Source organism: Merops nubicus, unplaced genomic scaffold, assembly GCF_000691845.1.
Source record: "Merops nubicus isolate BGI_N331 unplaced genomic scaffold, ASM69184v1 scaffold2622, whole genome shotgun sequence".
NCBI lineage: Eukaryota > Metazoa > Chordata > Aves > Coraciiformes > Meropidae > Merops > Merops nubicus.
In genome coordinates this window covers 47,216-58,496 of record NW_008591369.1, presented here as the reverse complement: position 1 = coordinate 58,496, position 11,281 = coordinate 47,216, and the positions used below count along the sequence as shown (strand labels likewise).

At 39.9% G+C, this 11,281-nt stretch overlaps 1 protein-coding gene across 1 annotated transcript in view; it reads left to right on the top strand.

Moving 5' to 3' along the window:
- Positions 1–7,279, top strand: part of CDH2 (cadherin 2, type 1, N-cadherin (neuronal)) — a 36,153-nt gene extending 28,874 nt beyond the window's left edge. The window contains exons 14-15 of the mRNA XM_008950220.1: positions 1,025–1,189; positions 5,780–7,279. Coding sequence (XP_008948468.1) covers positions 1,025–1,189; positions 5,780–5,986 — 372 coding nt within the window. The 3' untranslated portion in view covers positions 5,987–7,279. The remainder of the gene's footprint in view (positions 1–1,024; positions 1,190–5,779) is intronic.
- The last annotated feature ends 4,002 nt before the right edge of the window (positions 7,280–11,281 follow it).

Here is an 11,281-nt window from a genome sequence, read left to right as displayed (position 1 = left end):
GTTTGGGGTTGATTATAAATAAGATTTTTTACCAGAACAACACCATTGAAAAAATTGAGACCGATGATACAGGAGCTTATTTGAGATGCCCCTCAACTGCTTGGATTATTTGAGGGGCAAGGCATACAGTAGAGCTGGCATGAGCCCCAGTCTTCCAGCAGCTTGTGAATGACTTTAATTTAAGCCTTTAAGCCCAGCTCTTTGTCCTGCATCTTTACCAGTGCCTACTGCAGAGGCATCCTGGAGCACGACTGCCTTCTAGACATGACAGCAACGAGGTGAATGATAATGCTGAAATGCATCACACTGATCTCCCTTAAATGCATAAACATCCATCTAATTAAAATTTTTCTATACATACCTCCTGCTTATTGGAATTCATAGGGCTGTGCTACCTTCATCAGCCTGCCAGAGTTTGAAACTGCAGCATCAAGTGCTTAATGAACGGATCCACAAGTAATCTTTGAGAAAGTGCTTGGAATTAAGGCCAAATCTGAGGAGCTTTGTACTTCTCATGACATTTATTTTTCCCCCTTTGGCTTTCGTATTATGGAAGCCACATGAAATGGGGAAGGAGCCTTAAATTCATTCTTTGAAGGTATTATAGCGTGCTGCAGAGCACTGTGCCTGCCTCTTTCACAGAATGAAAAGGTCTGGCATTTATTTGCTTAGAAAAATAAGAGTTGGATTTGGCATCTTTGCTCTGTGCAGTAAATCATCATTACTAGGCAAAGTGTTTAGTCTCTTAATAGTCCTACTCAAATCCTTGCTTCTCAATGGAAAACTTTACAAATCTGATGGGATAAAATCAAAACGGTAGATTCAGGGAGTGGAAATCAAATAACATCCTGTTAGCATGCAAATAACAACATTATTGATTCACCCTCTGCATTACAATGCTGGAAACAGGACTTAGGGTGAAATCACACTTTGCATTTTCCCTTTTTCCCCCCTCCTGGCGTTCCCCCTGACAGATATTGTTTGAAATTCTCCTAACGTGCTGTCTTGGTTTCCTATTTTGCAGGATTATGACTTGAGCCAGCTCCAGCAGCCTGACACTGTGGAACCAGATGCCATCAAACCTGTTGGAATCAGACGTCTTGATGAAAGGCCAATCCATGCAGAACCTCAGTATCCAGTCAGATCAGCTGCTCCTCATCCTGGGGACATTGGGGACTTCATTAACGAGGTAAAGGAGGGGAAAAAAAGTGTTTCCCACCAAGATCTGATAAGCTTTTCTGTTTTGTTAATTGTACTCTGCATGAGTAGCTGTTATGTTTGAACATAACAACTTTAGAAAACTTACTTAGAGGAAATTGTCTTGCTGGATAGAAGTAAATATGTTCTTCTGAAGTGGAGACAAATTTAATTAACTCATTCAAAGAGAAAGGGAAGATATATCAATTAACTTCTGTGTGTTTGTATTAATTATATTCATAGTATGTTATCAGCTGCAACCACAGCATCTCCAAGCAGGATTATTCCATGGGTTCCAAGTAATAAATAGACTACCAAAACTGTAGTTTAGCCTAAATTCATTTATTAATTCACAGTAATTTAATAATGGAAGACGTTAATTTTCATTTCCCTCATATGTTACCCTTTGAATCCAGATAATGATGGAAATTCAGTGCCTTCAATAAGAACCAAAAGAATTCCAGCCAATACGATTAGGGAGCAGGGCAGCTAAATTAAGTGTTACATAAGTTCTTTTAATACTTGTCATAGTGCTTTAAGAGTCTTTGGATTATCTTTGATTCTTCAATCTAATAAAGATAAATGTAAGGTTCAGACTACACCAGGTCATGAACAACTCTGAAAGAAGTGCTCCTACCAGTATTCCTTTCATTATTTTATCACTGGTCAGTCTTAAATCATCAGTCTTGTGGAATTTGAGAGAGAATGTTTCTTATGTTTGCTTATAGATAAACACTAACCCAAAATTTACTGCTTAAAAATAAGCTATATTCTGGAGATGAAGATTAATAGTTATTTTCTCTAAGTTTCTTATTTTCTTTGGCAATTAGAACTGGACAGGTATTCCAGAGTATTGCAGAACTGTTCTAGCAAATGTGTTCATTCTGGTTTGATTTAAATAAAAGTCAGGCTAATACACTTAAAGTCTTTGGTGTTAGCAAGTTGCAGAAAATTGAGTTTGCTCCTCTTAAGGTATTCAGCAATACAATTGTTAAAAAAACCTACAGGGAGCTGACTAGCAGGAAGCATACAAATATTCTTAAAAAACACTATTTCAAGAGACTCCAGGTTTGGGGAAGAGCAGTATCAGAAAGAGATATCTCAACAAAGAGGATTTTTGCCTTGCACTTACCATTTTTAAGTTCTTAGCAAGCTGTTTTTGCAATACTTTTTCTCAGGAGGTTATTGCTTTTGAAGACTGTAGCATCACTGTGTACATCTGGAGCTCTAGAAACATTCCATGCTTGATTCAACCCAGCCCAGACAAGCATGGAGTCACTTTCTTACTGCTGTCTGTTGTGTTAGATCAATACCTCCCTTCATGCTTCCACTTGCCACCCACCAGAAGAGAAAGCTTCTCCCAGCTATTCTTACACAGGAAGATAATGTCAATAATATCAGTCTCTAAAATAAAACTCACCTTGGAAATCTCTATGCAGCTAGAGAAAACATGACAATTTTCTTGTCTCCTAAGTTAGCTCAGAATTAATTATAACATCTGGTTGACAAGAGCTGTATAAGGTAGTTTGTGTTTCATGTATTTTATCTTCTTTTTTCATTAAGATTTCACAGCAATGTATCATTTTGCTCTGGGGGCATTCCACCTAACCCTTTCTGTAGCACATGGTACCCACACAAAGAGATCAGACTTCTAGAGATCAGTCTGGTCTGTTGGAGAACTTGGCCCTGTTCCCAGAGATCCTTTGGGATGCTGGCCCCTGTGCAGGAATTCATTTAGTCTCCTGAATGTTCATCAGCACCTCAGACACACAGCCAGCATTGTTCAGGCTAGCCTCTGAATTACTTCAGCTTTGACAGAAAGGAACAATAGGTCAGTGATTTCAGATATTGGGGGATTTAACTGCCATTGCCAAGCAAGGTGGGGTTTTTTTTCTTTTTACCTTTATTACAGAGTCATAGGGGGGGAAAAGAAGAGTGAAAAAGATATAGTGGATCAGTTTGTTTCTTTCCTTTTTTCCAGTACTCTTATTTCTTCTGGTATATTATTTTCTAGCTGTCCTCCATTGCATTAAACCTACTTAACTCAATGAGACATACCCAAGTGTGAGTATTTTTGTAGTGTCCTATTGACTCCTCAGTTGAAAACCAAATTACAAGTAGGAGAAAAGCTTTGAGTATTTTTAGAGTGCTTCCAAAGGTAAGATAACACACACAGAACTTTCTAAAATAAGAAGGTTCCAGAGGTGCCTTATAATCAAAATATGTTTTGCAGGCATAAGCTAAATGACCTCGGGGACTTTCTTGTTTTGTCTGTTTCAATGAGTTGATGAATCTCTAATTTAAGGGGGGAAGGGAACAACCTCCTTTTCTTCCAGTCCAGCGTACAAACAAGTCAGTGAAGTAGCTCATGTGTTATTAAGAACCCTCTGTAGACCTTGTTTTCCATTTTGAGCCTTTTAAAACATAACCTGCAGAGCGTGGAGCATAATTAGCAGTTAGAGCAGTGAGGATTTACAGGACAGTGTAAATCAGGGCTGGTTGAAGTAGCTTTGTTAATCAGGTTTTCAAGAGCTGCCCGTGCTGTCCCTAGAAATCTCAGACAACTTCTATTGTGGTGGAGAGGTTGTGGCTAAGGCTATATTTCTAATCAATAGAGGACACAGCCTGAGGTAAAGGAGATTTAAATTGCAAATTAAAGGTCTCATCCCACGAGGACATGGAGGACCCTCAATTCATTCTTGGTAAATGGTTATTGATAGAGTGAACCTCCAAGAAGAATAAGAAATAGTGAATTTCTTAGTGAGATGCTATCGTGTCAGTCAGTCACTCAAAACTAGTTTTCTTTTTAAATACTCCTCATGATAGCAGCTGTTGAAAAGAAAATAATCCAGCTTCCCCTTTGGAAGGAAGGGTGGAAAGAGGCTGCCTGTCTTCTTGCCATGGATAGCTGATAGGTATCAGAATTTCAAGAGGAAAATGCTTTTGTTCACTGGTTTTTAATAAATCAGCATCCTGTGGGTTACCAGGCAGGGCTGCAGGGAAATTGCATTTCTTCTCCAAGCTGGCTTTCTAAATGACTTTCACCCACGGATGCCTGGGATTCATACCTCAGCACTCCTGAAGCTCAAGTGGTTTTTATTCTTCTTCCCAGTCCCCTGTGTTTGAAAGGATGGGTGTCTGTCACCCCAAGCAGGCTTAAGGGAAGGTGGAAATACCAAAAGGCCAAAGAAGTAAAGTTGAATTTCTGCCTGAGCAGCAGAAATGGAGAGAAAACCTTAGAACTATTTCCACCTCTGAGGTTGGATAAGGGAAGCCTTCCAAAACTTGCTGTTGCCTTTTTGGAATCTCAGCTGTTCTGTGCTCATTACAGCCATCAGGATGGAAAACTCAAAAGATAACGAGCGTTTGCCAATTATTCTTATCAGATAATTCAAAATTCTGCTTCTGATGCATGCTATTAATAACCTGCTTGATGTCGTCGTACTACATGAAACAATCATTTGAAGCCCAAAATGTGTTCTTGATTAGAGGGCATTAGTTTGATAAATATTCTGGGCCTTCCCACCACTGATTTGCAAAATTAGTTTGGGTTCGTTTTGCACCCTTCTGAGTGATTTTTAGGCAGGCAATAAAGAACCAGGATTCTCTTCTGTCTTATCAGTGCCATATGCTTTAATTAATGGGTTTAGCTACCTATGTATTTCTAGAAGAAGAAACAACCTCCATCTCCTTTGTGTCACAAACAATTGAGGGTAAAACATACTTTTCTAAACCCAGAGTATAAATAATTTGGAGGCACGCTCAACCCTGTAAATAATAGTGAGTATAATAAAGCCATAAACAAACCTAAAAACTAAAACCAGCATGAAATGGCACCAGTTAAAATCAACAGCAATTTAAAATCTCAGCTCAGCCTCAGAGGTGGATTATCCCCTTGTCAGTGACTGCCAGAGTAGATCCTGCTCGAGGTGGAGATCTTGAGGAAGCGTTGCTAATCCCATGGCAGATACTGCAAGGTTGAAATATCCAAAACAAGAAGGCTTTTTAACTTCAGGCTCCAATCTTCTATATTCAACTCATAAATCTTTCCAGGAGAAGCACAGAGCAGTTGTCCCACGTTCTAAAATTAAACTGATTGTTTAAGTCTGGAGCTGTGTGAGGAAAGAGGGAGGGAAAGACTTTTCTCTGGAAGAAGTGTGATTCTTCCCCTACTTGTCTCTCTGTTTGTGCTGGGATTAGTTTGGGTTATTCAGCTTTAGAGTAGAACTTGAAAATTACTTGAAGACCCAATATTCATGTGTCAATAACTTGAAGGCTTTGAAATGAGGAAACAAAAAATGGTTATAGTCTTGTCCTTGGCTTTCACTTCATGTGTTTTCTGAAGAGCAGGTGGAACCTTATGGGTGGTGACAGCAGAGCACATAAGGGCTAAGGCAGCATATTGCATCTTTTTCTCACAACAAAAACATGAATCCTCTTTGGAACAGAATTGCAGAGGAGCAGCAACTTGGTTTGAAGTGGCAGTTGATATTTAACTGTGCTGGGATGTTGCAGCTATGTTTTGTCTCTCTCTCAGATGCAGAACTTGATCTTTTTTTTCTCCTCCTCCTCCTCCTTGCAGGGACTCAAAGCAGCCGACAACGACCCCACAGCCCCACCATATGACTCCCTCTTAGTCTTTGACTATGAAGGCAGTGGCTCCACGGCTGGATCCTTGAGCTCTCTGAACTCCTCCAGTAGTGGTGGTGAGCAAGACTATGACTACCTAAATGACTGGGGCCCACGTTTCAAGAAACTGGCTGATATGTATGGTGGAGGCGACGACTGAACTTCAAAGTGAACTTTATTTTTGGACAAGTACAAACATTTCAACTGATATTCCCCAAAAAGCATACAGAAGCTAGGCTTTAACTTTGTAGTCTACTAGCACAAGTGCTTGCTGAAGGCTTTGGCTTAGGCTGCAAACCAATTTGGGCTCCGTGGAATATCAGTGATCCAATGCTGTTTGGAAAAATGAAAAGTATTGAGCTCAGTTACACTTGAATTTTACAGTACAGAAGCACTGGGATTTTATGTGCCTTTTTGTACCTTTTTCAGATGGGAATTAGTTTTATGTTTAAGGCTTTAATGGTACTGATTTATGAGATATGATGCATTAAAGAGACAAAATATGTTGGGGTGGGGAGGAGTCAGGTGAAACACAATAGGCTTCAACATGCTTTTGTTACATCGCATTGCTTTTATTAAAATAAGGAGATGGAAAAATCAGCAAAAAAAAAAAAGAATATAAAATCCTCATGGGGCAATTTTATTGTCTGGGAAAAGAAGACCCTGAGGTGGATGTACATTACTTCTAGTTTTAGATGTTGAGAGGATTTTTTTTTTTTTCACTAAAATTCTAAAACTTAATGCAGCTGGTTGCAAATAAAGGGAGTTTTCATATCACCAGTTTGTAGCAGAATTGATCTTTTGGTTTGGTTTATTTTTTTTTTTCCTCTTGCTTTAGGATGTTAGACACATTTTGGTCTTAATCCATGTACACTTTTTTTCTTTTTATTTTCATTTCTAGTCTTTTATTTTTCCCCACTTCACTGTAAAAAATGGTATGTGTACATAATGTTTTATTGGCATAGTCTGTGGAGAAGTGCAGAAACTTCAGAACACGTGTATGTATTATTTGGACTATGGATTCAGGTTTTTGCATGTTTATATCTTTCGTTATGGATAAAGTATTTACAAAAACAGGTTGCAAACAAGTGACATTGATTCAATTGTTGAACTGTAGTTAGAGTACTCGAGATTTTTTTTTTAATTTTTATTTTTATTATTTTTTTTTTTTGTTGGTTCGTTTGGGGAGGGAGAAAAGTTCTTAGCACAATAGTTTTACCTAATTTGTACTAAAAAAAAAATAAACAAAGGGGTGGGGGGGAGGAGGGAGGGGAAGTTGGCCTGATACAGGTGGCACGACTAAATATCCAGTATGTTTTGGGGACAGGGAGGGAAGGGGGAAGGAGCTTTCAAACTGGAGAGACTTCTGAGAACAGCTTTGCCTCTGTATTGTGTACCAGAATATGAATGAAACACCTCTGACCCCAACGTTCTGAATAAAATGCTAATTTTGGATCTGGTGCTCGGTTTGCCTTTTTGGTTTGTTTTGGTTTTTCCTCCTACCTGGGCAGCCCTGAGTAGAGTGAATAAGAAGAACATGAATTGCTTTTTGAGTTTGGTTGAGGTTAGGTGCATTTCTTTAGCATTTCATACTGCTGGACTGAAAATAAGCTGCATACAGGAGAAAATTTGGCAGGAATTTGGAAGGCAAGTTCCTGGGTAAAAGCAAAATGGGCTGTGCCATTTCTGGGAATTCCAAATGTGCAGCTCCACGTCTGGCTCTGTGGTTGAAGGGGCATTATCTAAATAACACAGCTTGCATCATTTTTGGCTCATTTCTAGACTGATAGTTGAATGATGGTGTGATGATGCTGTGGGTTGCCTAAATAAATTGGAGATGGTGGCAGTCATCTGCCTCCTGGACTTCCTTGGGCTGAGGTAAAGACAATCCCCTGTTAACTTCATCAGATGATGTCCTTCAAGGAGGTGCTCACTGTCCTGGAGCTTTATCAAGAAGCCCCATTAGAAGATGAGTCATTGCTCACCATGTTTCTAAGCTGTGACAATGATTTCTTTGCTAACAAAGCAAACATTTAGGTTACAGCAGTTCTGCTCAGGTTTCATGTCTCCATCTACACCCATTAAGGTCCTCCTTGTGAGCAGTGTGAAGCTCAAGCTCAGCAGAAACACCCCAATTCCTCAGTCACCTGAGGGAGCTGGAGCAGCAGGAGGGGGATGCAGGTGCTGAGACTGGCACAGCACTCAAACTGACAAAATTCAACTGGGACTTCAGAGGGAAATCCTTAAATCTGAATGGGGGACCATTAATCCCACATGTGAGTTGTCTCTGCACTGTGATGAGCGTGTCTCTTGTCTTCCTCTTGCTCCTGATGGAAGTTGAGAGGCAGCAGCCTTCTCAGATGGGGGTCCAGTCCTCCAGCATCTGCATGCCTTGGCTGCTACCTCATACATTCAGAACCAGCTTGATGCTGTAACAAAGCCTTGATTTTCCAGGGACCAAAATTATCAATAGCCTTAAATGTATTTTAAGCATAATAATTCTTGTTATTTGAAACCCTCAAAATGGAAATGCCTGATGAGTTTTAATTGACATTGCACATGAACAGATATGGAGGGGGAAAGATTTGTGAAGGATTTCCAGTTTGGGCTATAGCACCTTTTTGGTTGAAATGGAATAGAGGTCATCTTTTTATGAGCACTCAGCTGTTTTGCACAGCAATAGGAGCTTTATCTTGAGCAGACAATCTTCCAGCTCTATCTACAGCTCCTTTGAAATTGCAGCAATGGTTCCCAGGCCTAGTGTTAGGTCAGTATTAGGTCTGCTGAACAGAACAAAGGAGAAATCATTTTTATGCATCTCAAATGCTTCTACAAGGAAAAAAAAAAGATGTTTGAACTGATTCTCTTTCATCAAGCTGCAGGTTGGTTCTTATTCTAGAAATGTGTGACCAGGTTTTGTACCTCTGATAAATGCTTAAATCCCTGTCAGAGGGCTGCACTGAGAGAAAAGAGGATGGCTGAACTTTAGACCCTGCAGTTGTCCTGGGGAATTCTGGCAGCCTGGTTTGGAAATGAGGTTTGGCAGTGATATATATTATATCTGTCTTGTAGATGCTGTATCCAGGGGAAGTTCCTGGCAAGAAATCAGGCCTTAGGAACTTTCCCATCTTAGCCTTTCTACAGTTTGTATTTTGTTTTTCAGTGATAGTCCTTCATTGCCTATGTCCTTCTGATCTTCAGGGGTGAAAAAGGTGGATCAGGGTGTTTTGGGGGGATAGATAGATACACAAAGCTTTACATGTGGGTGGTTCTAGCTTTCCATTACCTCTGTGACCAGCAAGTATGGATGAAGGATGTTAAACCTCATCCCACAAGAGTCTAAAACATACTTGTCATTCTCCCTTCCAAGTAGCTGAACCCCAAGTGCCATTTGAGCTCCTGCATGGTGGTTTTGCTGGTGCTGATGTGCTCTTGGCTGTGCTGTAGCACTGCTACAAGCAGGCTGTAAAGCTCACTGTCATCATCCTGAGTACAAAAAGTAAATGACATAAATCAGTTTGGGGCAGATAATGAGCACTGACTTCTTCCCCTTAGTCCAAGTGAGGCTGTCTTGCTTGATTCTGCTTTGTAAAGTGTTCATCAGCTCGTGTAAATTTGAAATGGAAGATGGTTGTGTCTGTTCTGCTCTGCTCTGCAGACAAAAGGTGTTTCTCAGCTGGGAACAAAAATGGTTTAGACAGCAAATTATCTTCTTCTGGTGCCAAAGTAGCAAAGTCACTCTTCTGCTACACGAAATCTGCTTCATGGGACTTCTCCTTCTTGGTCTGTAGTATTTTTTTGAACCCTACCAAATTCCTTACCCTGAAGAACATTTATATGTACACTGCCATGGTCCCATTTACCTTAAGGGAACATGTCTAGGTGATGGGACACACATCCCAAAAAAGGGTTTCTCAAACCTGTCTGTAGTCATTCATGATGTCTCAGGTAAGCCACTGCCAATTTTTATCTTACAGAAGTGCCTCTGTCTTCTTAAGGAGCTTTCCTTCTAGCAGGAGTAGTAGATTTCCCTTTCTTCATCAGGACTGTGAAAACAAAGTCCCTGCTTTTACTTCATTATTGTTATAAATTATTATTATAAATTGATGACTATAAATTATTGGTTTATGATTATATTTGAATATAAATTATTCCAATAAAATGCAGAAAAGTCACTCAAATGTCTCAATACCTAATTCCCAATGTTGGATCTTCTGTGCTAGATCTAGATGATCTAGATTTGGGTGCTGTCCTTACTTTTTCATGCCCTCTGTGTTACATTTCTCTCTGTAAGCTTAACTTTGGCAAGGATCTTTCCTAGGAGTTTATCTACAGCAGAGGATCATTCCCCTTTATGTAATATATGTCACAGGAATAATGAAATATTTTTGCCTTGGTAGCAAAGCCCAGCTGGGAAATAGAAGAGAAGAAGAATGATTTTGGAAAAAAAAGCCAAGTGCTTCCCACAGGGACTGAAGGTGCCTTCTAAACTATGGATAGGGAATGTCCCACTTGTCAGGGACCCTTTGATCAATCAATGCAAGGCACTCTCCAGCCAACCTGCTGCTTCTCTACTGACCAAGCAGCAAATTTGGCACGATGGAGACCTTGGAGATGCCTCTACTCTGGAGCTCCTGATGTCGTGCTGCTGCCCTTCCTACTTGGGGTACTTTACAGCACCAAACTTGCCTGGTTTTTCTTCAGTTTAGAGCCCCAGAGAATCAAAATCTTAATTTTGGTTTGGTTGGTTCTCTATAGACTTGAGCATTTATCCTCAACGTGGCTGAGAAGACATTTCTTCCTTTTTTTTCAGTATTTACTGTCTCAAACAGTATTTTTCCCAGGCCACCTCTGTGGGTTTCTAGAACATGAGAGAATGCAGCCACTGCCAGTAGCTACTTACAATCAAATTTCATCCATGGAATTTTTAGGAAGTATTTAGGACCATTTTCATCTCACTCATGAAGGGAATGCTCTCTGGTTTATGAATTACTCTCATTGCTTGCTGCATTTCCAGCTCCTCCTAGGTATTTTTGAAGCCCTTTTGGTTGTCATTAACAAAATCTGCTTTCCTAGTTCTCTTGGGTAGCCTGAGAGAATCTTTCTGGCTTCCCCTTCCCCATTTTCAGTTTCCAAAACAAGCTCTTTTGCTGCTGTTCTCAGACCTTTGATCACTCTCCTGTAACTGAACTAAATGGTCAACCTGTGCCTGATTTTTTTTTCCTTCTAATGGGGAACATTCCTGTTAAATTCCTATTTCCCTGTGTGGCACCCAGGGAAAACAAACAAACAAAAATCTTCCTTCATTCCCAATGGATTATATTTACTACAATTTCTTATAATATGCTTCTTTTGAGAGGTTTTTCTTCTTTTGAACACCCCTACATTTGTAAATCTCATTTATATCATGTTGTAGAATCACCTTTGGGTGGTTTGCCCCTTCCCAAAGAGCCCA